The sequence below is a fragment of the Pimephales promelas genome, chromosome 19, assembly GCF_988280905.1.
Source record: "Pimephales promelas chromosome 19, fPimPro1.hap1.1, whole genome shotgun sequence".
NCBI lineage: Eukaryota > Metazoa > Chordata > Actinopteri > Cypriniformes > Leuciscidae > Pimephales > Pimephales promelas.
The window spans coordinates 5941195-5968850 of NC_142787.1; the positions used below are offsets into that span (position 1 = coordinate 5941195).

Below are 27656 nucleotides of genomic sequence, written 5' to 3' on the forward strand. Positions count from 1 at the left end.
CCAGACCACGTATCATTGAGAATGAAACGTGATATGGAAACCACATGTTCATTTTCTCCTATTTGAGGCATGGTTAACGAATGCCCAGAGCCTTATATAGACCTTATTCAGAGCAGCGCCATGACAGGTATGAAAGTGAGGCTGTGAGGGATAGACTTACCGTGTTTCCAATGGCATCCGCTGTAAAAAGCTGAATAAAGCTCCTAGATTACTAACAATTTTCTACAGCTTACATTGTCGGGAGTTTTTTGTCAACTGAAATTTCTTGGAAAGATATTTTTCCAGTGTTTCATGAGCAGAACAATCCGAAAACACATTAAATAACAGTACAACCCATTGAAGAGATGCATGACTATCCCTCACAGCCTCGCTTTCATTCTCATTAAAAATCAAACATGGCGCTGCCGTGAATAAGGAGTATTGGGTGCTACGAATGTCTATCAAATGAGCCTGTACGTAGCTCATAGCCAATCGGTTCAATTGTCGCTTTTCCACTGCATGGTACGGTACGATTCGTTACGGCACGCTTTGGCGCTTTTCCACAGCATGGTTCGGTACGGCTCACTTGTGGCGCTTTTCCACTGCATGGTATGGTATGGTACGGCTCGCTTCGTTGAGGTTCCAAGCGTACCGTACCGGTACTAAATGTGACGTGAAACACTGCAGCTCACTGATTGGTCAGACAGAATCGTCAGTACCAGCGTCATTGTATTTGCGACCAATAGACATCGACACGAGAAACCAAACCCGCTAGATTTAAATAGCCAGTAACAGCCACCGCTGTTATCGAACAGTCTATAATCCCACCCACTCTATAATCCCCTCCCACCCAAAGCGGTACTAACTGCAGTGGAAAAGCAACCGAGCTAAAGCGAACCAAGCCGTGCCGTGTAGAGCCGAGTCGTACCACACAGTTGAAAAGCAAAGCGAGCCGAACTGTGCCGCACCGAGCCGAGTCGTACCGAGCCATACCAGCAGTGGAAAAACGCCAGATGATACCAGATGACGTAGGTAGAGCAACAGAAAATTAGACAAGGAAAAAGACGATGGGTTAGAGATTTAGGAGATTTAACGAGATAGAACGAGAAGGAGATAGACGTCGGGTCTGTTTTTTAGTTCAGGGTTGTTAATCTTCTAAAACCGTCAGATCGTCTGCTTTTTGGCGGCCGTTAAAGAAAATTTTTGTCTCGCAAAAGCCTATTTTGATCAGTGAGTGATGTAGAATAGAATGACTGCTGCGCTTGACAGGCCGCATGATAAGCAGAGAGAGAGAGAGAGAGAGCGCCCCCTCATGTCTTCAAACACGAGCGCTGTCTTGGTCTCTCTCCCTCACGCATATTAATCAAATCAACTGACACGATAGTAAAAGGTTGGAAGACGCAGTTTCACGTGGAGCATTTGGAGATTTTTAGAGATTAGAAACTCAATGAACAACATCTCAACACTAAATTATAAATTCCGGTCTCATAGACGCCTGTCTCAAATACAAGCCGGTGCAGTTCGACGATTTAGGAAAATAAAAAGTCCGGGCTATTATTTGAAGTTTTACAGTATGTATGCACAAAGGCTACTGTATATCAACGGTAACTTTGCGTCCACTGCCAAGATGGATCCATAAACAAACTGCTTCAGTGTCGCATAGACGTCGTCATCGTCTTGCCACTCCCTCCCCGTTCTGTGATTGGTTCCCTATCTCAGGGGAAAATTTGGTTCATGGTGTCCAGTAGGGCTGGGTATTGTTAGGTATTTCACAATTCGATTCGATTTCAATTCTTGAGGCTTCGATTCGATTCGATTTCGATTCGATTCAATATTGATTTATTAGCTTCGATATCGATTCAATAATAAGTAAATACACAAGTAATTAAGTGCCTGGAGTATATTTTTAAGTAATGTGCGCAGTTTTAGCAATGTTAAAGAACAAATTGACCCCAGCATGTTTGTTTCCTGTCATGGTTTATTCAGCAGAATAAAAATGTACAATATTGTATGTGTTGAATACAAACACAATGGTGACAAGCACTGTACAGTGCTTTAACAACACCTCTAAAGTGCATGTAACTAAGTAGTAGAAAGTATATTTCTTTCTTCCTAAACATTCAAGTTATAAAAGAAATGTAAACAGAAGCACAAAATGTGCATACTCAAAAAAAGTCTAATATTATATTATAATTTTGTAAACAATAACACTTAACAGCTGATCACACTTAACAGCAATTGCGAGTTATCAGGCCAATTCTAAGGGGGGGGGGGGGGGACTTTCCTTTTCCCTCTCAGAATAATTTATATCTCACTATTATGACTTTATCATGCATTTCTGACTTTATAACACGTAATTACGACTTTATATCAGGCAATTCTTACTTTATATCCCGCAATTGTGACTTTATATCACGCAATTCTGACTTTATATCTCGCAATTCTGACTTATATCTCGCGAATCTGAGAGATACAGTCAGAATTGCGAGATGTAAACTCCCAATTGTGAGAAAAAAAAGTCAGAATTGTGAGATAAAAAGTCGCAATTACCTTTTTTATTTTTCATTCTGTGGCGGAAACAAGCTTCCATAGTTCCCGGCTTACAGTGGAATCCAAAATGAGCCCAAACGTCGGCTTTTAATGTTGGTGCAGGCTTGAATCAGGCTTGAACGCCTGCTTGAACGGAGTGCAGCTGCTGTCCGTCATCGCGCTGTTTTGCTAAAGCGCGACTTCTACAACACTGAACGCTCTCACTAGAGTGTAGCCCACAGCGCCGCCACTGGCCTGGATGGCTGAATCGATTCATAGGATTTGATGAATCTATATTGAATTGAGAAGCAAAAAATTGCAATGCATTGATGAATCGATATTTTTACCCAGCCCTAGTGTCCAGGCTGCCTAGCAGCATTATTAAAATCGCACTGCGGCAAGGCAGCATGGGGAAACCCAGGCAGAGGAATTGTGGGAATGTCAATTTACATTTTTTTCCACTGTAAATTAAAACCTGATGAGTTAGTTCAACTCAAACCGTTTGAGGAAACCGATTGCCTTAAATCATTTAAGTTTATTAACTCAAACAATTTAAGCATAACAATTTTTTTTATTTGTTTTCAAGTAACTCAATAACTTATTGTTAAGATAACTTGGGTAAATAAAGTTAATAGTACTAATTAGTTACTATAACTTAAATCTATGAAGTACACTGTAAACCCAAATAAGTTGGCAGAACTCAAATCACTTTTAATAGTATAAACTTAGTTATCTTTAAAAGCTAATCTGTTGATGTAGTAAATGCTAACATATTAGAAACAGTATGTTGTAATCACTTACAAGCACAGAAGCACTTGCTGTATGAGCGTAATAATATAAAGGGATAATCTGCTCTCAAATCAAGCTGAATGCACCACTTGTCACCATGATGGTAACTATCCTAAAGCCAACAATAACAGAAATTCTTCTAAATTAGCCTAACAAAACATTAATCACTACTTAATCTCACACTTAACATTAATCTTACACAAAAAAAAACATTATAATTTTAGCATTTACACTCTCTTTCGAGTGCCATCGGCAAAGCATGCTGGGAAATAGATATCCCAGCCGTTTCAGTTAAACTTAAGTTTGTCTAAATTAAAATAAATAATTTCATAAAACTCAAAACAATGAAACAGTTCAGTTTACTTCAAATATATCAGTTCAAAAAAGAAAGAGCTAAATACTGATAAAAATTAATTTGACTGAACTAATTCGTTGAATTTAAGTTTGTCCTACTCAAACCAATGAATTATTTTGACCGTTAGGGTTTACAGTTGACTTGCTCTTTTTCGCTTCCAAAAACTGTAAATTTAACGGTATTTTACAGTAGAATTACATTAAATGTACCATTATATGTCACAGTTATTGACCATAGGCTATATAGTAAGGACACTTTTCTGTTGACCAATTAACAGTTTTTTACTCGTCTTTTACCGTTAACATCACGACAGTGTAGGAGAAAAGTCCAAGCAAATCACAAACCATCACTGGTGGAATGAAGCAAGACAATGTCATAGACAATTCACACTTTTTCTAAATTTATTACTCATTATTTCCCAATACCTGAATTCGCTGAATTCCCTATCCTTCCTCTTTTTATTCTTAAAAAGAGGAAGGGTAGGGAATTCAGCGAATTCAGGTATTGGGAAATAATGAGTAATAAATTTAGAAAAAGTGTGAATTTTCTATCCTTTGGACATAGCAACCGGACAATAGTGATTCCAATTCACAACTTTACGAGCCAGAGTGATTCAGAAGAAATGTGACTGCAGTGATATTGGTACACATTAACTTTATGTTTAAAAAAGAGAGACTTGGTTAGCCATTGTGTTTAAATCCCATAGCCTTATATTGAAGACAGGATCTGATCCATAGAGACCAAAATATCTTTTAGCAATTACTATTACCCTATACAATACATGTCAAATAAGGACATGCTTCCCCCATAAAACAGTCCTTCCTTGTGTCATTTTTTGGGTGTTGGTCATTTGCAAAAAAACAAAGAACATTTGCTTATAACCTTTTATAATCGTTTAATGTCAGTAGGCTATCAGAAATACATCTGTGTGGAGTACAAGGCCTGTGATTAGTGTTGTTTGTGGAGGTATTAAACATGATATCAGGTCTCAGACTGTGAAAAGAAGCTCTCTTCACACAAAATAACAAGTTAGTGTGTTAAGTATTAATGAAGTCTCTCGCTCATGACAGGTTTACACATCGCATAAGCAATTGAGTAGAGCAAAACATCAGCAATGGATAAAGAGGACAGGAGGGGTTCGGTCTCATGGGAAATCCAACACAGAAATTCATGAGAAATCTCATACATGTGGTTATTCGTATTTTGTATTAGGCTACAACAAAAAGTGTAATAGAGAAGCAAGAGAAACTTATCAAGCAAACATCTTCATTTTCAGGGATTATTCAGGACTTTTAGGCCAATGATGATTCCAACAAACCACATCTAGAGGAGGCTTTTCCAGCTATACAACTTTATATAACAAACCTGTGGAATTTGAAGCTGTCAAACACGCCTCGGTATTGTATTCAACGCCTTACGTCTTAGGACATGTCTCTTGGGTCAACACAGAGAGCCGGTTTGGTGTCAATTCCAACTGGATGTAAGTTCTAGTACACGCTTGTTCTGCTAGGGTCAGACTCGCTGAGTTTGTTTTGAAAAGTAATGGGGAGTGGAGTGGAAATTTCAGGCGGGTCTGAATCTGTGGGTCACTGTGACTGTGTGGTGCACTTCTAAAATGTTAGTTGAACCTGTTCAAAGTTACTGAATTCTGCAAGAACACCTGTGTAAACCTGAAGGGAAATGACTTCAATTGTAATTAAAATAGCCCTGAGAATATTTTTTGAGAACATTTAGTTTGCTATTGACATTCAAACATTTTGGGGGGCTTTTTGGGGGCAACTGAACGGGCTAATAATTTATGATTGTCTTGAAATCGACTGATTATTCAAAATAAACACACTTGAAAGTAGTTTAAATGTTAAGCTCTCTACTACCTACCTATAGGCTATGTCTCGACAAACAACATTCACTCATATATTAATCGAACTTTGTTTCGTTGTCTTGTGTAATAAACAATATGTTACAGATTAATAAACAGAGTGCATGCCCCCCCCCCCCCCCCCTACATTCGTAAGCAAAGCAAACATGTATCTTACTTTTCAGTGCTTGAATTAAAGCTTTCCCATCCTTGATCAGCTCCTTGATGAACTTATTGGTCTTCTCTAATTCCATTTCATGAGACTTCAGCCTCTCTCGGAACTGCGGGCTGTCCAAATAGCAGTCGCTGAACTCTAACGCAGGCAATCCCATTCTTTCTCCAGATCGGTCCAGGACAAGAGAGGAATGCAATGCAGATGCAACTCAACCGCAACTTTAACTAATAATAAAAGGCATAGAAGTGGAAACTACATCGCTGTAATCGGAAACGGATGCAGTCTGACAAAAATCACAAGTGCATCTCTTCAACAAAGCCTCTGCTGGACAAAAAAATACTTGAAGCGATCTGTCTATCAAGGGAATCCACGGAATACCCGTGCGCTTCTCATGACGACGTCATTATGTTCGGCTGTAGGGTGATGATAAAACAAAACGCGGTAATTGCGTTCTCCAGCTTGGGCGTTTTTAAACGCGTCTGTACCAACCTACCATGAAGCGGATAATCCTGTGATTGGCATGTCTTTCGGCCAATGGGGTCGGAGCGGGCGGTGAACGACGGGGTAAGAACGTGATTGGTTGGAAGGTCAAGAGCGATGATGTCACGATGTGAGGATTTCATAGTTCATTTGACACATTTTCCAATCCATTTTCCCACTGTAAAACCCATTGTAAAAATCTATCTATCTATCTATCTATCTATCTATCTATCTATCTATCTATCTATCTATCTATCTATCTATCTATCTATCTATCTATCTATCTATCTATCTATCTATCTATCTATCTATCTATCAGCTTGGATCTTGATTCTTTAAGTCATTTCAACTTAAATTACCCTACATTAAAACTGACTTTAAAAAAATGAGTTGAATCTTATAACTAAAAAAAAGTTTAAAATTGCTTAAATTACAGTATTATGACGAGTTTAAGCGACATAAAAACACAGGGTCAGACTTTTTTTCTGAACCGTCCTGAATTCCTTGCTCCCATTTTACTCCAGGGTTTGTCTCACTTAAATTACAGTCAGAATCTTGTTCAAACCTGTCAGCATCTCCTGCCATATAAGGCAATGCTAATGAAAAGCACAGATATTTATAACACACACAGAAAGAAGAACCGATACCATATTGCCATCGCTGCTGGGGAATTTCACTTTGTGGTTGCTAGGCCTATATAGCAGGCTGTATTGACATAGGCTATTGTTTAAGAAAGAAAGGAAACTTGTTGAATCGTGTGCAACGAGAGTCTGGGTGTGAGTATATCTTAATATCATAAGAACTGCCTCATATCTTTTCATACCTGCTGGTCTTGTTATTAATGAGTGCATTTGTCCAACACAGCTGTCTGCATCTCTGATGTGGAGAACACTGCCACCATGTGTCTAAAAATGGACATAAATTATATTGGGTAAGAATAAGTATAGGCTACCAAGCACGGCAACACTTTACTTGAAGGGATGTGCATAAGACTGACATGACACCTTCATAACCACGATATGACATATGTCTTGAATATGATGTAAGGTTTAATGCATGTTTATGACAACTGTCATTAAGTCATTTGCTCAATTATGACATTTTGAATGCAATTATGACATTGTTTAAGATGTCTTTGACATGCGCTGCAACTTTGCAGATACTGTTCATGCACCAACAGCAACATTACACGCTATTTAAAATGAAAAAGTGCAATCGCAATCACCCCCCCCCCCCTCCCCCTCCCCTTCCACATTCAGCAACGAACGTGACAGTCAACACAAAGGAACTTCTGTAGCCTGATTACGAAAAGTAAGTCATGTCGTCTTTATTTATATAGGCCTATTACTTATAACATGTATTGTGTACTGAGACGTTGAATATATTCTAAAACTGAATTTTATATATTTTTAAAAAAAAAATCAAAGTTCCCTTTAGTCCATTTTAATCATCTCCGGAAAGTGAAATCGATTGGAAATGAATCCTAGCTATATCCCAGTTAGCTCGCTAGCATAAAGTAATCAAAACATTATTTTAGTGAACCCGTTAAGAGATGTACTAACGTTACCTTTCTACGGTGATAAACTTGGTAACGTTAGGTCTAGTCTGAATCACTTTTTAGCATTACGACTGTTTTACGGTATTCGTGATTGTCTGACAGATTTGTGGGGACAGACATTTGAAGTGAACATTAGTGAACTTTCGCAGCGTGTTATTTTCAAACAGATCTTTTTGTCAGATGTTTTCTTAATTTGCTGGTGTTTTTTTTTTCTATTTGCATGAGTTTTCTACAGTTGCAGCGCAATAAGCTCTCCAGGCCACCATAGAAAATAAATATTTTTTAAATATACTGTATATAAATATCATAGACTGTAAAAAAAATAGATAAATATGCAATAATGCTGTTTGTCATTTAATCAGTTGCATTTTTCTGGCATAAAAACAAATTTAAATATTTAAATTATATTTAAATATATGAATCTAATGGGGACAGCAGTGCACTTGAACAGATAAATGTAACTTAACAACTAAAATAAATAAATAAATTGTCAATGTTACTTTTAGTTATTATATAAGCCCATATGAAGCACAGTTTATTCAGAAATTAATGTCTCACTTACACGAACTTAAACACAAAGAAATTGTGAGATGTACGAGAGATATAGGCTACATACAGTATACTATATATATATATATATGAAGAGTTCAGATGCAAAAGCCTCCATTTGAAATGTTCTTGTATATACAGCTTGTATATTGAAGTTCAGTAATTTAAGTAACTTATTCAGTAAGTTGTTGTTAATGTTTTTGTGTGTGTGTATACACACACACACACACAAACACACACAGAGAGAGAGAGAACATCAACAACAGCAACTTACTGGATATCTTCAGTAGGTTGGATCAGTACTAATTTGTTGTTTTTTAAATGGATCCCTTGCTCTCTTGTTCCACTGATGACATCACTGATGACATCACGGACAGAGTTTGTTGTTTTTTAAACGGATCCCTTGGTCTCTTGTTCCACTGATGACATCACTGATGACATCACAGTAGCATTCTAAGCAAAAGAATGCTACCGTGATGACACTGATGACATCACAGTAGCATTCTAAGCAAAAGCTGCATAACAGCAGTAGTTGAGAAAGGTAATCAGTGTTGCCTGGGTACTAGCGAACAAATACCAGTTTTTTAGGTCAGCAGATAACTGTACAGTTCAGATGGCTCAAGGTGAACCTTTTGACGGCAACATCGCTGAAGATGTCGTTCAGGATGACGGTTTTGATAATCCAGAATATGTGATTCAAGCTACAATTGAAGATGGTGATGTCCAGAGGACTCTTCCAGATATACACATACCACTGCATTTAACTGCTACCAGGCCACGTTTTTATATTGGGTTGGTTCGAAGGTCTCTAAATGAACTTGCTCGGAATTTCCTGACAGCTGGTCCTGAACACAATCCATTGCTCTCCATGCTGGCCTGGAATGCAGATCACTGGTCTGTCACTTTGCATGCATCAGGTGACTCTATGGATATTGCATTTTATCCAGTGTATATTAATACCCAACCGGCAGAACGTGTGGAGACATCAACAAATGAGTCCAGCACCGATGATGAACAGCCTGGACCATCTCAACCAGGCGACCAGATCAACAACAGCTCTGAGATTAGATCTGGAGGATCACATATGGATGGGTCCAGCGGAGATGATGAACAGCCTGGACCTTCTCGCCGGGGCAACAACAGTGACCAAAGCTCAGGCAGTCAGGTCGAGATGAGACAGGGTGTTAAAAGAAGAAGAAACACTTCTGGCAGTTCAAAGAGTAGAGAACGGAAAAGGATGAGATCAGACCACCACTCTGATTCTGATTCTGACTCTTCAAGTTTTTCACTCATCTCAGGCATTTCTTCTTCAGCATTACTTGGAGAAACATCCAGAGATGATGAACAGCCTGGACCTTCTCACCTGGTCAACAACAGATCTGAGATCAGAACCACTGGATCCAGCACACCTGCTGACCAAAGCTCAGGCACTCAAGTTGAGATGAGACAGGGTGTTAAAAGAAAAAGAAAGACTTCTGGCAGGTCAGAAAGCAGAGAATGGAAAAAGAAGAAATCACATTTTGATTCAGATAATGATCAGCCTGGACCTTCTCACAGAGACAACAGTGAGGCCAGAGCTGGAGGATCATCTATGGATGGGGCCAGCACAAATGATGAACAGCCTGGACCTTCTCACCTGGTCAACAGCAGATCCGGAGGCTCCACAACAACTGCTGACCAAAGCTCAGGCAGTCAGGTCGAGATGAGACAGGGTGTTAAAAGAAAAAGAAAGACGTCTGGCAGTTCAAAGAGTAGAGAACGGAAAAGGAAGAGATCAGACCACCACTCTGACTCTGACTCTGATCCTGATTCTTGTTCTTGTTGCTGATTCTTCAGCAGCCCGGATGCGGTAAGTATTTCACACATTCCTCAGGATCTAGCATGGGCCCCAATTTTAAGAATTACATGCTTTAATAACAACAGTCGGTATTCACACGAGCTTCGTGTTCATCAGTACACTTTGTCGTGATTATTTTATGGTGGAAATCAAAATCAATCTTTTAAAATGGGTGCCGAAATGAAAACGCTGTTGCTAAAGCCTTGCGTCAGACTCTCGGAGGATATGCGTCATATAACGCTAACCTGCACTCTGAATGGCGCTGTAATACCAGTTTTATCGCATGTTTAATATGTAAAAATCCCTTACATTTCAGTCCGAATATATCCTATATATTTTTGCTATAGACTACTTTTTGTGTGTAATTTGCTTATTTGCATAATTGCTTTGTTAATTTTATTTAAAAGAAAGAGTTCCTGCACTCTGAATACTAAAATATAGTTTAAATTGAAAAAGCTGAAAATTAAAATGGCATAGTAAAAAATAAACTATTGTCCCATGTGGTATTGTTTAAGGAGACACTTTGACAAGTGGACACTGGAAGGCCAAGTTGTGAGTGAGGAGAGCATTCAGCCCAGCTTGCTGTCCGGCCTTGCTACTGTTCACTGCGTATTACATATTCAATCAGGAGGAGGCAGCCTGCACTCAAAGGTAATGATTGAATTCTTAACAACCTCAGTATATTTTACACATGTATTTAATATCAGAACTTGCCTTTAGATATATTATCTGTTGAGTTAATTAGTTAAATCAGGTGTTTTAATTAGTGGACATATAACTTACAAGGAGGTCCTCATGACTGGAGTTGAGAAACACTGCTCTAACAGATTTCAAACACATAATTTATATATATATATATATATATATATATATATATATATTATTAGGATAAACCCCTTGTGATGCATCATCTCGTTTTCAAGGGGGTCCTAAAATACATCACAGCCATCACAAAAGAACAATAATAAAATAAACAAAAGTACAATTATACATATTGGAAAAACAAATACATACAGAACCACAAACACAAATCAACAAAAAAACAAAACAAAAAATAAAATAAAAATAAAACAAATAAATAGAATAACAACATTAACCAAAATATACAGAATTTTACAACCACTAGATCAAACTGGCAGAAATACATTTGAAATTGAATGTATATATATATGTATTTGGATCACAGAATGATAATACAATTAATTTAAATTGATGGAAGCTATCCTTATAGTAATTGTATTTTGCATTGTGGGTTTTGGTCTTACTCATATTTCTCAGCTGTCTATATATTTCCCAATCTACATTAGCCCTTAGTACGGCGAAAATTTGACCATGCTTTATCCCTCTGCCTAAAGAGACTAATAAGTTCAGGTCCTTAATTGTCTTAAGGATGTTACAAGTTAACCTGATGATAAATTATGCAATGAGTGTGGTCTGGATGTTAAAGTTGGGCTGTAAACCTTATTTTATGCAGATGGTTCTGATGGACTGATGGATCCAGTGACACCATACACAATGTTACGTGAAATTACGCAAGTAAAAAATGCCTTAAGATGTCATGTACTGTACATACAGTACACACTATCTATCCATACTGTATATATACTGTATACATACATACTGTATATATATATATAATGTATATATATATATATATATGAAGAGTTTAGATGCAAAAGCCTCCATTTGAAATTGTCTTGCATATCAAGCTTGTATATTGAAGTTCAGTAATTTAAGTAACTTATCCAGTAAGTTGTTGTTAATGTTTTAGTGTGTATACATACACACACACACATACATACAACATCAACAACAGCAACTTACTGGATATCTTCAGTTTGTTGGATCATTCACAGCTGTAAAGAATTTGTTGTTTTTTAAACGGATCTCTTGCTCTCTTGTACCACTGATGACATCACTGATGACATCACATACAGAGTTTGTTGTTTTTTAAACGGGTCACTTGCCCTGGCTTGCCTGGTTCCACTGATGACGTCACAGTAGGATTCTAAGCAAAAGCTGTACTGTATAAATAACTGCTGCAACTCAGAGGCTCATAACAGCAGTAGTTGAGAAAGGTAATCAGTGTTGCCTGGGTACTAGCGAACAAAAAAGCAGTTTTTTTAGGTCAGCAGATAACTGTACAGTTCAGATGGCTCAAGGTGACGGCAACATCGCTGAACATGTCATTCAGGATGACGGTTTTGATGAGTTACCTTTTTTGGAATTGTTGCCAGATTATGTGATTCAAGCTACAATTGAAGATGGTGATGTCCAGAGGACTCTTCCAGATATACGCATTCAACTTCGTTTAGCTCCTATCAGGCCAAGTATTTATATTAGGTTGGTTCGAATGTCTATAAATGAACTTGCTCAGAATTTCCTGACAGCTGGTCCTGAACACAATCCATTGCTCTCCATGCTGGCCTGGAATGCAGATCACTGGTCTGTCACTTTGCACGCATCAGGTGACTCTATGGATATTGCATTTTATCCAGTTTATATTAATACCCAACCGGCAGAACGTGTGGAGACATCAGTGAGTGAGTCCAGCACCGATGATGAACAGCCTGGACCATCTCAACCAGATGACCAGGTAAACAACAGCTCTGAGATTAGATCTGGAGGATCACATATGGATGGGTCCAGCAGAGATGATGAACAGCCTGGACCTTCTCACCAGGTCAACAACAGTGAGATCAGATCCGGAGGCTCCAGAACACCTTCTGACCAAAGCTCAGGCAGTCAGGTCGAGATGAGACAGGGTGTTAAAAGAAAAAGAAAGACGTCTGGCAGTTCAAAGAGTAGAGAACGGAAAAGGAAGAGATCAGACCACCACTCTGACTCTGATTCTGATTCTGACTCTTCAAGTTTTTCACTCATTTCAGGCATTTCTTCTCCAGCATTACTTGGAGAAAAATCCAGAGCTGATGAACAGCCTGGACCTTCTCACCTGGTCAACAACAGATCTGAGATCAGAACCACTGGATCCAGCACACCTGCTGACCAAAGCTCAGGCACTCAAGTTGAGATGAAACAGGGTGTTAAAAGAAAAAGAAAGACGTCTGGCAGGTCAGAAAGCAGAGAATGGAAAAAGAAGAAATCGCATTTTGATTCAGATAATGATCAGCCTGGACCTTCTAACAGAGACAACAGTGAGGCCAGAGCTGGAGGATCATCTATGGATGGGGCCAGCACAGATGATGAAAAGCCTGGACCTTCTCACCTGGTCAACAGCAGATCCGGAGGCTCCACAACACCTGCTGACCAAAGCTCAGGCAGTCAGGTCGAGATGAGACAGGGTGTTAAAAGAAAAAGAAAGACGTCTGGCAGTTCAAAGAGTAGAGAACGGAAAAGGAAGAGATCAGACCACCACTCTGACTCTGATTCTTGTTAGCACACCCACATCACATGCCGGAGACGTCGGTTCGAATCCCGCTCAGAACAGGTGGAGTAGGACCGGTTACATTTGGTGAACCGGATGGAAGTGAGTTTTAGGAGGATTGGCAAGCTAGTAAGGTAATTTCTAGCTAGTACACACACACCTTTTTATTATTCTCTAATATTTGTCTCTAAGTGCATCTGTCATCCCACTATCTGTCTCTGACTGTATCATTATGTTTTGTAATGTATCTAATATATTGTCTTTTTCAATATTTCTAGCCACTCTTTGCATCCTGTGATGGAACAGCATCTGGAGCTGAATAGATATATGCACGCATAAGTTCCGCATTTGACGCACGTCTGCTCTTCAGTTTCCGGTTGGGGAGATTTAAAGCGGAGGAGAACCGAGGAAAACGGGATTATGGCAGAGTCTTCAAAATTTACTGTCCTCCCGTCTTTGAAACTAAACTTTACTACGTTTAGATGTAATTTTATATATAGTTATGTTTATTTAATATAATAAACAAAGAAGCATTTAACAAAACGAAGGTTGTCTGTTGTGTCTGTTTTTGTGACTAACGTTTCTTTAGTATAGCCATAGAGTATAAAAACCCATATAAATTCTCGGTATAGCATTGGACTCTATGATTGGTTGAAGTAATCCAGCGTCCTTAGACCTTCACCGGATATACCGCCGTGCATAGAGCCCATTATTCTCCATTTTTGATCATAAGTTTGTTGGACTCACTTGAGGCCTTGTTGTTTGGACATGTTTTTCTGGTGGTAATTTTCTGGAAGTGGTGAAAATTAATCCATGTTAGCTAATTTGTTTTAAGTAATTAAAAAATATTTAATTGTCCAATGTCCATTTTAAAAAAAAATTTGTAAAAAAAAAAAAAAAGAAATATCAAAATAATACAAAATAAAATGTTTTATGACTTTTTCATGCATATTTTCAAGTTATAAATTAAATAAATGTTGAGGTTGACCTTTAAGATTAGGATGTTGAATAATTTGTTTGTTTTGTGAAGTAATTAAGAGGAATTTAGAGGAATTAAGTTGTGCATTATACAACACTCAATGTATTTAATAACAATAGTTTAAAGCTTATGCAGTTGATAAATAGCCTAATTAACATTTAAAATTCAGCTTCCAGTCAATATTCAGAAATCAAGAAAGCAATATATTGTATATACTTCTTATTACATACTTCCTCTAGCAAATACTCTGTTAAATACAGAGATTCATGTTACTTACTGTAAAAAAATACAACAATTTAAAAATACTGTTATTTACTGTAATCAGAGAATAATTATTGTAAAATTCTGTAAATTAAATTACAGAAACGTTACTGTAAAAAATACATGAACTAACTGGCAACCCCCAAGAGGTCCTTGCTGCAGCCTGTAGCACGCTGACGTTGCTGGATGGTCCAATACGTAGTACCTTGTTGAACCGATAGTGCTAAATGCTAACTCACTTCCACGTTTTGGCCTACAGAGTAAGTTGTTACTTCGTCACTCATACATAGTTCCCACAGGCAAATTAATGTCACATGACCTCCCTGGAGATGCCATCTTTGACTTTGAGGTCATAAGCTGCTTTGTTTACCATAGGTGTTTACCAAGTTTTATCAGAGAATGTCGTTTTACAAACAAATATTTACTTCTGTTTATAATGTTACACAAATCATGAAGAGACAAAGTGAAATAGATTATAAAGAGACTACAATGTGAAAATGTCATTCATAAATGGTGTATCGGTATGCAGTAACGAAGAAAGCACTGAGCACTGATTATGCAGGTTTGTCTCAGATACAGTATGTGTACCATCATATGGAGTTTTTACACATGTGAGCAATTCCGAGCCTGGAAATCACTGGAGGCGTACAATCAGATTGCCGAGGGTTGGTTTGATGACGTTTGCTCAAGTGCGATCAATGGAAAAGTAACTTAGTCATCATAGCGAAGTAGCGTGATGCTAGACTATCCAGCCTGGTCTCATTGTTAATATGTAGGTATTTTACGTTTTTGCAAAGATAGAAAACATACTTTTTAGTACGTTTGGATAGATGCTGAAACGTATAATATAGACGTATCTGCAACATTTAAACGTAACATTATTACGTTTTTACAGCTACAAAACGTAAACTATTTACAGTACGTATATTCTATATCATAAAGATATCTGTATAATTTCCCTTTTTACCATTTTATAGATAAATATAAGATCCCGTAACCCTAATCCCAAACATACCCATTTTAAACTTAATATAAAAAAGGATAAAACGTAACGGACAGGTGTTGGGAAAGGGCAGTTTTAGCATTAATATAGCATTAAAATATATTTTGAGCCACCAATCCTACTCCTACCCCTAAACCAACCCATAACAATTCCTTAAAACTACGTAACAAACTACAATTATGAAAGAAAAACATAACTAACAGACAAGTATAATCACAATAATTTATTTATTGTGAAAATGTCAAAACCGATACCAAAAGCCGTTCACATGATGAAGCGTTGCAGTCGCAGATGAACGTTTGATATCACTGCCGTTGTGGTAAAGAGATAAGTCCCCCTGAAGAGATGAGTCCCACCTTAGGACCCAAGCGATCCGATTGGTTCAAAGCTAGTTTTAGTTGCCTGGTTACAAATTAGAGAAAATCAGTTTATTATGAGAGACGTTTGAAGTACGTTATAAGGAGTCATTAATGTATTTTAACTTATATGTTTCATATACTAGTATATAACCGAAGCTGTAGATTGTAAATTTAAACATTTCTCCTTCTTATTGTTTTTTAGTTAGCTTACATAGTAGCATAGCATTTATCCGCGGCAAACGTCAGAATGACTACCCGAGTTAAGGCTGTTCCAGGCGGGCTAGTTAGATGTGCTGCTGATTCCTGGTTCTGACAACTCCGAAAACGTCAGAACAATGTTTTAAAAAGGCGCAATCTTTATAAGTAAACCACAGATTTGAGCTTTAAACAACTATATTCTCGACTTAAAAACTCTTAAAATTACATTTCATGACACAATAACAGTAATAGTTTTAAATTTCGCGGACTTTCTCCTCTGCTGTTGACGCAACCTACTATGAAAAGCGCTAAACAAATAAACGTATTACTTGAAAAGCGCTAAACAAATAAACATAATACTTGATGGCAACAAACTGCTTTTATCAAGTTATCGTGAGAACATATTTAGATCAGGCATACTACTGGCATACTATGGGGTCCTAAGGTGGGACCTATCTCTTCAGGGGGACTCATCTCTTCACCACACCGTAAAAGATGACGTATCGCTTCTCAACGGCGCAATTTTTGAATTTGAATTCATCACCAACCAGCGCGGGGTTTGACACGTACGGTCGCTGCTGAGAATGGAGAGATCACGACTGGATAAGAGGCTGAATTAGGAGTTGTTCCTTGCAAACAACTATGGATTCTAAATATATATATTAGGGCTGTGCAAAAGTTAATTGCGATTAATCGCATCCAAAATAAAAGTCTGTGTTTACATAATATATTTGTGCGTGCTGTATATAATTATTTTGTATATATAAATACCTATGCAAGCATGTATATATTTAAGAATTATTTGCGGTTAAATTCTGTATATATTTATAAATACATAATCTATATTATATAAATATTTTATATATGAATAACATATTTTCTTAAATATATACATGCATGTGTGTGTATTTATATATGCAAAATAATTATATACAGCACACACAAATATATTATGTAAACGGAGACTTTTATTTTGGATGCGATTAATCGCAATTCACTTTTGCACAGCCCTAATATATATATAAAACAATATTACTGTTTTTACTGCGTTTTTATTCAAATATTATTTATAATAATCTTATCCAGTAACGTCATATGGAAACATGTAACTGTAAAAGTAATGGAAATTCAGAAGGATTTATTCATCAAAAGAACACAGTTAAACTATCACTGCATGTCAGAGGTTCAGAAAAACTGGGTGTTCAAACAAATGTGCAACAAATAGTGACCATACAGACAGATCTAAATATAGGATGTCCTGAAATGAACACAGTTCACTGTCTGGGCAAAAGATGAGGTCACATATCTTCTACCAGATCTGACTGCATCAACTGCAGTACGGCCTCAGTGAACAGAGGTCAGGTCAGTTGATAACCAGATGATGTTACACGGGCAGGTTTTCCGAGCATATCGTAGGCCCACGTTACATATAGACTGCACTGAGAGTATGCAAAAGCTGCCCTTTTTTGCCCTGGGATGTACCTCATAATATCAGCCATCCTTCAAGAGAACAAGAAGAAACCTGCCACTGACTCTATCCAGACTATCCAGAGTAAAAAAAAAACCCAAAAGACAAACTCTGCTCCAAAGCTACAATGAGACTTCTCTTTGCAGCTCTGAAACAAAATCACAGGTAAGTCTCAAACGTTTCTGGTCAACCCAGTTCATTAGCACTCCATTGAGGGCCATCATTCACACTGGCTGCTTTGCACAGTGTTCTCGACAACCTGTCTGGCACTAAGGCTCTATTTCCAATGAATGCAATGTATCCGTGCAGTGGCTGCTTGGAAAATATTCTTGGTGTAGGCCGAACGCATTCCTGTTCTGTTTGTTCTCTCTTGCTCTCCGAACATGTTTCTGATAGCTTTTCAAACCACTTCAGATGTGATGTCTGGCTGAGGCCCTTTGAAGTGAATGAAAAACTACCTATTGGACTTAGGGGGATAGTTCATCCGAAAATGGAACAAAATACACTTAGAGCACATCACATATGGTAGCCTGCATGTTTACAGTTCACCATGTGATGTGGTTTTAGATGGTTGTGGTTTTAGATGGTTGTGGTTGTTATGTGAATAACAGCCTAAATTGAATCTGTTCATCATAAAAAAGTGATTATATCTCTTGACAAGATTCATATGGATACATGTTTTATGCCTATTATGACATAATTGGATCTTCCAAGTTTTGAATAGCATGGAGAGACATGCAGAACCCACCCAGGTTTTATTAAAAATAGGCCTATCTTTTGTTTGCGTTTTGAAGATTAAACCCTTTAAGGTTGGAACAACATTAATTTTTTTTTTTTTTTTGGGTTAACTATCCCTTTAAAAAAGGACCTTGAAAGGACCATAACAACAATTACAAATTTGTTCTATAATGATAATCTTTTGTATATGTAGTATAACTGTCAACCGAGGCTATATGTATTTTAGATTTCGGCGTTTTGTAGCCTAATTGAAGGATTCTCTTGTAAAAGTGACATAATAGGCTATTGTAATTTTTATTATACACACACACACATACACACATTTGTAATATACTTCGTATGGACCACAATTATACAAACCATTATTATAATTAAGTTTCAGAATAGCAAAACAAATTTGGCTGTTTATAATAAGACAGTGTGAAGGAGGTTGCATCATGACACATACTCGTTATAAGTGGTAGTTGTGCTCGGAAGACGGATCCATTTCATTCACAGGGGTGTTCGTGGGGACAGCGCGTCTCAAAGCAACACTCTGCGCCATGACCGAGCGGGATATCCCCGCTTTCACACTCCTACCGACGGCCACCGACCAGAAAGATTACAAACATAATTCTTTGCTAAAACTCTACTGCAGGAATGGAGGATACCATCTCCGGATCCAACCCAGCGGGACTGTGGACGCGAGTCGACAAGAGAACGACGCTTACAGTTAGTATTTGTTTGAAGCTTACTGAGATTCTCTTGATTATTTCCTAACACAGACCTAAAGTTATCTAAAATATCTATGAAATCATGTTAAAAGCGCTTGAAAACGTGTAATTTAGGCGCACAATACCTATGCAATATTAATGTTATATAGTAATAGCATGCACTATACAATGTAATTAATTTCAAGGAAAATAATGGAAAAGCTACTTTATAAGAACCTGTGAACTACATGGCTACATATTGTTACTGTACCTTACCATATTACCGATTATTGTATGACAGCTCTTTTGAAGGTGAAAGCTGTGAAAGCAGGATTGGTGGCCATCAGGGGTCACGAGACTGGACTATTCCTGGCAATGGACAAATGTGGAAGACTTTATGGCACTGTAAGGAGCCTAGTTGTTACGATAAATATAAATGATAAATATGTTGTTATTCCTACAAATTAAATTGAACATATTAACACTTAAATCGTTCTTTAAACCGGAGCATGATGTTTAATCTTGTTAAATTCCTGAACTCTGATTCATTAAAATGATCTGTGAACTGTGTAACAGCTCTAATCTCTGTGTGTCAGGCCATGTTGAACGATGAGTGTTACTTCGTTGAGAAGATAGAGGAGAACCACTACAACACTTATCATTCACAGAGGTATCAGGAGAACGGAGACTGGTACGTGGGGATCAGAAAGAACGGGCGGACAAAAAGCGGCTCCAAAACACACAAGGGCCAAAATGCGATCTACTTCCTGCCAATTCCAGTGGATGGCAGCATACAGTAATGTTTTGGCATGTCGAGGCTCTCAAAACACCCTAAGCACTATTAAGAATTATTAATTAAATAAATAAATGAGAATAAGCATATCATCTATATATAACCATTGTATCTATATATGTCTATATATAAAAATAAAACATTTATTTTTCACATTTATTTTAGATTTTTGTCTGTACAGGTGAATGTAAAGAAAGTTGAAAAAAATTACTATTGTATTTTTTTTTTTAAACCAATACAAGTATTTTGTTATTATTGGAGCCTTTGATATAGAAATATCTTAATGTCTGATCCGTTCCTATGTAAATATACTGTATAGGCTACTAACTTTATTGTAGATTTATGCTGTGCAAAATAATTGAAATATATCTTAAATGGCATAGCTTCACTGTGACTGTGAAAAGTACTTTCAAAAGTGCAACAATAAATCATTTTAACCATCAAATAAAAGGCAATACAATTGATTGTGTGGTTAAAAACACATTAGAAACTAAAGGTTGTATTATTTTTTATATAATCGTGTGGCCAAAATTATATTCCCATGCTATTGTCACATATTTAAATGCTTTAAAAAAATAATTAGGCATTCAAATGCAAGAAGTTGTTTAATTAGATGCAGTTGTTAGGTGAAATGACACTTTTTAAAGAACAAATATTAGACAACTGAACAATAGATGTCATTCTGGACCTGTCAATGGCTACTTTTGAGGAGTTTTTGGTAGGCAGTAGCACAAGTTTGGGAAATATTTATCTTCTTTGTGTGTCCCACAGTGGTTTGGGATCATTTCTATCAGCAATCAGGATGTATTTTAATACAGGATGTATTTAATAGTTTGAGAACACAAAATGAACCAAGGGAAACAAACCTTTTCTTTATGTTGTAGGTAATGTTGTAGATGATATTAATAAAAAAAAATATGAATAAAAAATGTGTATATATACTCACGATATGAAATAAATGTTGTTGTTTTTTTCCGATGCATGTTGGCAACAATTACTGGCACCCCTAGAAAATCGAATGAATAAAATATCTGTACTGACTAAGTCCTAAACAAAGTCTAGTACTGGTTGCTGATTTCGTGGATTTAAGTTTAGACATGTGCGTGTGATCTTACACGTAAAATAAAGACGGAGAGCGTTCATTAATGTTATTATTATCTAGCAATTTATTTTCCTGCATATCATACAGCGGCAATATCTTAACTCATAATATAACATACAACACACCGTATCATTTACCCCAAGCGCAAGACCATGGGCACAGTCGAAAACTGTTTGCTTCTCAATCAGCGACACCTGTGTCTGAGTTACCTCCAAATTAAAAGACTTACACGGGCTGACCCGAGATCAGCTGTGCCACAAAGCACATACAGCCCCCTAGTGGCACAGCACAAAATTGACAAATACAAAGTGAATATGGCTCATACACTCCAGCCCCTAATTGACTATGTGCACGAGAAAAATGCTAACTTCCGCCTTGAGGGCGGATGTTGGGTACTTCGGTTCCGGTTGCCGTTGTTTACATCCTACATCAGTGGACCGGCTATCTAAAGCTTAGCTATCTAAATATATTTGTCTAAAACTATGTTCGTTTGTTCATTGTCAAGTCAACCAACACAGTTTTCACTCATATTTGGGTGGAGCCAGGCGCTGCTGCATTGTGAAAAGTAAACGATATTTCACATTTTGTCACCGCACCCAAGCAGTCGCTTCACAGAGTGGAGCGTTGCGTATCCATGACAACTAGTTTTTAGGCTACTAATTATTTATTATATTATACCCCCTAACCAGGAGAAGCCCTTGGGTTTAGAACCTATTTTGAAAGGGAGACCTGTTTAGAAATATGTGTGAACAGCCTAATATGTGTTAAACAGCCTAACTTGATAACGAACGAACCAACGTCGGATACCTTTACTCCCTGTATGACATGTATAGTGGTTGTCAACACTGATCTATATGACGATAGTGGTTGTCAACAACATAGCCTCTGAACATCATAAACAAAACAATGGCCAACACAAACTGTTCTGGAAAATGCACTTTCTAACGCATGATTTCGCATTTTATAATGTATGGAGTACATTAATCGCATAGCTTGAGCACGTAGCATGGCAACATTAATGTCCGAGTGATTCCACGTGTACCGCGTATGTACACGCCGTCAAATGTCTGAGCGAAACAAAACAAAATGTAGATCTACATCTGGGGAGCGATATTTATTTTTTCCTAGGATGGTAGGAGTGACGGGTAGGTTGGGGTTGAGGTAGGTCATATGCTATATATATATATATATATATACACTGTGTATGTATGTATATATATATATATATATATATATATATACACAATAATAACGTTAAGTCAACGGTATTCATAAACACGCTAAAAAAGAGATTATGCGTGTTGATAGCATGCCAAAAATACGTGATACGTGTCATACATACGCAATTTCATGAGATCAGTCTGAGCATGGATGTTGTTGTGACTTAACGTTCCCTTCAAAATGATGCAAATACTGAGAAATGTAATATTTAAACCCCTTCTCTCTTGCTCTGGGGAGCTGGAGGAAAATCATTAGCCAGTCGATGAACATAATCGACTGTAATATTCGGCAAATGTTCAAGACATCTGGAGAAACATACATCCTCTACGTCGTCCATCAGGCTACCGGAAACTAGACACCCCATATCGGTTTCGCAGCCGGAACTAGCATATGCTAACGTGCACATAGTCCATTGCATCTTTCAGAGCAATTACACCAAATTCAAAAAGAGCCATAAATACAGAAAATATACCCCACTGTGAACCAATTACTCTTTAGCTTCATTAAGCAAGCATATTTTAGTAATGGGTCGTTCAATGATGTTTGTCTTGGTCTTCAAACGAACCACACGTACCCGACCTCTCTTATCAGGGAAGGTTTCCAGGACTCTTCCTAGCATCCATGACCCACGTGGTGCTGTTGAATCCGCAACCATGACCAGATCTCCAGGAACAAAATTCCTCTTTTCTTGGTTCCATTTTTGACGCTCTTGTAAAAGCGGTAAGTACTCGCGGACCCACCTCTTCCAAAAGAGATCCGAAATGTACTGGGTTTGTTTCCACCTTCTCCTTGCGTAAATATCCCTTTTGTTGAACAATCCTGGTGGGAGAACTGGTTTTCCTTTGAGGAGTAGCAGATGGTTTGGCGTCAACGCCTCTAGATCGTTGGGATCCTCTGACAGTCTTGTGATGGGGCGATCGTTAAGTATAGATTCAGCCTCACAGAGCACGGTATGGAACCCTTCATCATCTAAGGTTTGCTGCCGGAGCACAGAGCACAAGATCTTCCTAATCATCCGTATCAAGCGCTCCCATGTGCCACCATGATGTGACCCAGTTGGAGGGTTAAAGCTCCACTTAATTACCTTTTTAGACATGGCTCTTCCAATGCGGTCATGATTCAAAGAGTCTAAGGCTTCTCGCAACTCCCTTTCTGCACCCACAAAGTTGGTACCATTGTCAGATCTTAAGTGTGCAACTTGTCCTCTTCGACAGATGAACCGTCGCAATGCGTTGATGCAAGAGTCTGTGTCAAGAGAATAGGCCACTTCCAGGTGCACAGCCCTGCTTGTCATGCAAGTGAATACTACTCCATACCTTTTCATGATGCTACGCCCTCTTTTTATGTCAACTGGCCCAAAGTAATCTACGCCAACGTTAGTAAACGGCGGTAGATCAGGAACAACTCTCTCTTCTGGGAGGTCTGCCATTTTTTGCTCACAAGGTTTTCCACCATTGAGCTTGCAAATGAGGCATTGTGATATGATCTTCCTCACTGCAATAGTTCCACTAGTAATCCAGTATTTTCTCCTTGTAGCGGAAAGAACATGGTTTCTACCTCCATGTCCAAGCTGTAAATGGACATGACGGAGGATAAGATCGGAGATATGTTGGTCCTTGGACAAGATGAGAGGGTGTTTAATGTCCTCAGGGATTGCTGCCCTTTTCAGCCGTCCCCCAACTCGTAGAAGTCCTCCTTCAAGAACCGGATCCAATTTGAGAAGGCTGCTACTTCTCGGCACTTGTGGCTTTCCAGAAATAAGAGCAGCAAATTCTGTGGGGAATCTCTCTCGCTGGCAAAAAGTAATTATGGAGGTCTCAGCCTCCAAGAGATCTTCCAGGGTTACCTTCTGATTCCCAAGCGATGTTGAGAAAGCTTGCATCTCCTTTTGCACATCCAAACTTGCTGTTCCAATAGCACTGGTATTTGCACGCTCCAACTCTTTCCTCTTTTCTTTCAGTTTAAGCAGAGTTCCTTTCAACCTAATGAACCACGCAACTGCAAATTTCAATCTTTGCCAATCAGAGAAATGGGTCATCAATTGCGATGTGGGATTGGTATCGCATTGTATCTGTATCTCGCATTGACTGTCAGACTGTTCTTTACTTCTGGGTCATCGGCAGTGACACTTGTATCCACAGGAAATGTTGGCCACATTTCTTCAGGTTCCCATAGGAATTTTGGGCCTTCTATCCATCTTTGCTTCACAAGATTTTCTGCCTTCAATCCACGTGAAGCATCATCAGCAGGGTTCAAAGATGTGGGAACATATCTCCACTGCTTAATTTCCGAGTTGAGCCTGATGGTGGTTACCCTGTTAGCTAGGAGCTGGAGCTCCAATCGAAGCATCTTGTCCACTCGTACTGCTACAACAGCAGCAGTGAGCTCTAAACGGGGAATGGTCACAGTCTTTAGTGGGGCCACTCGGGCTTTACCAAATAAGAAAGTAACATGAACTCTCTTTTCCATGTTCTGCATCCTCAGGTAAGTAGCTGTACCATAGCCGTTCTCGCTCGCATCAGCAAAGTGATGCAATTGGGCGCTGACAGTCGTCCCAAATCCAGCAGGTTTCACACATCTGTGGATCTTAAAATATGCCACCTTCTCAAGATCTGTCAGCCATTTGTTCCACTTCTGCTGAAAGGCTGGAGGTATTGGATTGTCCCAATTATACTTCATCCTGCATAACTCCTGCAACAGCAGCTTGGCCGGGAATACTATAGGCGCCAAGAACCCCAAAAGATCGTAGACGGAACTGATGATGGATAGCATGCCTCGCTTGGTTGCCGGCTTCTCCTTGACTTTTAGCTTGAATTTGAAAGTGTCCGTCTCGATACACCACTGCAAACCCAAAGCTCTGTCCAGCGGCAGCTTATCCCTGTCCAGATCAAGCTCTTGCAGGTTCGTGGACTTGAGATCTTCTGGGAGGCTTTGAAGCACTTCTCGACTATTACTGATCCACTGAGTGAGGGTAAACCGTCCTTTGCTGCAAATGGTTATAAGGTTCTTAACCATGGTAACTGCATCCTCTTCAGAGGGCAGACTCTTCAGTAGGTCATCCATATAGAAGTTTCTGTTGATCGTTTCAATCACTTCTGTTGGAAAATTAGCCTGATTCAGACCACGAACACGTTGCATGGCAACACAGAGGTTATTCGGCATTGAAACATCTTTCCCTTTGAAAGGCATTTGAAACGTGTAATGTCCATTTTTAAACTGAGCAGAGCCTTCCATTATCTCCACAAACTTCTTCTCTTCCCTTGACATTTCTTCCTGTTCTGCAGAAGCTTGCTCATTGAAGTCATAGTTGTACTGGCTGGTTAACAGTTCTTCAATTCTATCAATGGCAATTCTGTTGGCATAAACTAAAGGGTGGTCAATTCCACAGTCACGACTTCCCCGAAAAGCACCATTTATTACCCATCCCAGTAGGGTTCTGATCGCGTAGGGTCCTTCACCATCACGACTGTTAATCACCTCCCAAGGCTCCATCAACTTGGAGGCGTTTGTGCCAATTAATAGGTCAACCTCAGCATTTATATGGGGAATCTTTACATCGTCTAAATAAGGCCATTTTCTCAGCTCCCTTTCACTGATTATGTTGGCTGTAGAGATAGGTATCTCTTCCTGGGTACACACTTTAGAAAGTGGATAGAAGCACTCACCAGAAACTCCTGAAATTTCCATATTGTCAACAATGGAGCTTTCTACTGCGTTATCATGGCCCAAGGTGCGAATGTGAATTTTGCATTTGCGTCCTTCCACATTCAACTTATCAATGAGCTGCCTGGTGCAAAAAGTTCCTGTACTCCCCGGGTCCAGAAAAGCATAGGTTTCAATAACCTTGTTTCCTTTTGAGCACTTCACCTTAACAGGCAAAATGGGAAGTATTCCATTGCAGTGACCAGCCCCTGTAAGACAACAAGCGGAGGATGTTGTGCAGCTGTCGGAGGAATTCGACAGCTCAGTAAATTTCTGCTCACCATCCTTCTGATCCTTTTGAATAACTCTTTCCATCTCTCCTATATGCAAAACACTGGGGTAAGTTCGGTTGCACTTGTTGCAAATAATGCGCCTGTCGCAATTTTTACTCAAGTGTCCTGTGCACAAGCAACTGAAACACAGACCTTTCTCTTTTAGATAGTCCAGTTTCTCCCTGTGTGTCTTTTTCCCCAGTTTAAAACATTGTTCCAAAACATGATTACCAGCAGCACAATACAGACAGGAAACAGAATCAGTCTTGGTAAAGGATGTTACTTTTTTCTGAGCCATTTCCTCGGTACTATCTGGTTTGCTGTATCCTTCCTCAATGACCACCTGTGTTACAAAGCTGTTTCTTCCCAACTGAGGTTTTACCTGTGACTTGTTTACTTTTGTAGCTCCCCTAATAACAGGTAAATTGTCTTGTATATCACCAAAGACTGGATCTGCAGTGATTCTGACCTGGCGCTCGATGAACTCCACAATGTCTGTGAATTGTGCTCTTCGCCCAGTTTTCTCCAGTATCTCACATGCCCTTGCTCTCCACTTGTCTCTGAGTCTGTATGGAAGCTTTTGACACAGAATCTTTATGTTTGCTGGCATGTTAAGTTCCTCTAAATACCGAAGGTCCTCCATAGCGTTGGAACACTCACGGAGGAAGAGACCATATGCTTTGAGCGCGTTGGGGTCCTCAGCTTTGATACTTGGCCATCCTATGACTTTCTCCATGTATGCTTCTGTTATCTTAAACTCATTTCCAAAGTGTTCCTTGAGCAATTTTTTGGCAATAGCGAATCCTCTATCTGCATTCATATGAAGGCAGCTGCGCACAATATCTCTTGGCTGCCCCCTAGTAAATTGCTCAAGATAATACAAACAGTCACCTTTACAGTTGGTCTTTGCCTCCACACAGTGTTCAAACGCCTTTATAAATGTGTTGAACCTTAGAGGATCTCCATCATAAATTGGAATTTCTCGGCGTGGCAGCATTTGTAAAGTTTGCATTTTAACAAGAAGAGCTGTTATGTCATTCTGTTGCTGCAGCAAATTGTGGATACCTGCTGTCTGATTTTGGCTTGGCAGGGGTTTATGTTGATCTAGAGTGGATGGAAAGCTTTGAGTTACAGTTGGCTTTGGCAAGATAGATGGATTGGTTAAAGGTAAAGCATTGCTTTGTAGTGGTGGAGATGCATATCGCTGTGAGTGCGGAGGCACAAATACTGAGGCCTGTGGATTGAGAGGGGTGGGTGGGAGCTTAGATCTAGCTCCTTTCCTGATATAGGACGCTATTCCATCAGATTGCCTTGAATGGGTGCTACTACCGACCTGTAGCACTGCTAACTTAGCAGAAGTGGCAGCTATCTCAG

General features: G+C 38.8%; 3 protein-coding genes across 7 annotated transcripts in view; 2 read left to right on the top strand and 1 right to left on the bottom strand.

Moving 5' to 3' along the window:
- LOC120461923 (rho GTPase-activating protein 26) overlaps nt 1-5842 on the bottom strand; it is a 147941-nt gene extending 142099 nt beyond the window's left edge. For all 3 annotated transcript variants that reach the window (XM_039650251.2, XM_039650252.2, XM_039650250.2), the window contains exon 1: nt 5689-5842. In XM_039650251.2, coding sequence (XP_039506185.2) covers nt 5689-5842 — 154 coding nt within the window. The remainder of the gene's footprint in view (nt 1-5688) is intronic.
- Nucleotides 5843-6169: 327 nt separating this feature from the next.
- LOC120461910 (uncharacterized) lies at nt 6170-14031 on the top strand. Of its 3 annotated transcripts, XM_089123744.1 has the most exons (4): nt 6619-6941; nt 7030-7096; nt 10625-10760; nt 11584-14031. In XM_089123744.1, the coding sequence occupies exon 4, from the start codon at nt 12262-12264 to the stop codon at nt 13504-13506; it is 1245 nt and encodes a 414-aa protein (XP_088979870.1). In that variant the 5' UTR covers nt 6619-6941; nt 7030-7096; nt 10625-10760; nt 11584-12261; the 3' UTR covers nt 13507-14031. The 3 variants fall into 3 exon arrangements, 2 of the variants coding, with proteins under 2 accessions (XP_088979871.1, XP_088979870.1); XM_089123745.1 differs by lacking the exons at nt 6619-6941; nt 7030-7096 and adding an exon at nt 6170-6249; XR_016147715.1 differs by lacking the exons at nt 6619-6941; nt 7030-7096 and having other exon boundaries at nt 7419-10760; nt 11584-11645; nt 13773-14031.
- Nucleotides 14032-18952: 4921 nt separating this feature from the next.
- fgf1b (fibroblast growth factor 1b) lies at nt 18953-20825 on the top strand. The gene is made up of 3 exons (XM_039650283.2): nt 18953-19211; nt 19494-19597; nt 19789-20825. Exons 1-3 carry the CDS (start codon nt 19043-19045, stop codon nt 19990-19992), a joined length of 477 nt encoding a protein of 158 aa, XP_039506217.2. The 5' UTR covers nt 18953-19042; the 3' UTR covers nt 19993-20825.
- The last annotated feature ends 6831 nt before the right edge of the window (nt 20826-27656 follow it).

Coding starts and splice junctions, on each gene's coding strand:
- LOC120461910 (XM_089123745.1), top strand. CDS start 12,262: ATGGCTCAAGGTGACGGCAACATCGCTGAACATGTCATTCAGGATGAC.
- fgf1b (XM_039650283.2), top strand. CDS start 19,043: ATGACCGAGCGGGATATCCCCGCTTTCACACTCCTACCGACGGCCACC. Junction 19,212..19,493: donor ACAAGAGAACGACGCTTACA/GTTAGTATTTGT, acceptor ATTGTATGACAG/CTCTTTTGAAGGTGAAAGCT. Junction 19,598..19,788: donor GTGGAAGACTTTATGGCACT/GTAAGGAGCCTA, acceptor TCTGTGTGTCAG/GCCATGTTGAACGATGAGTG.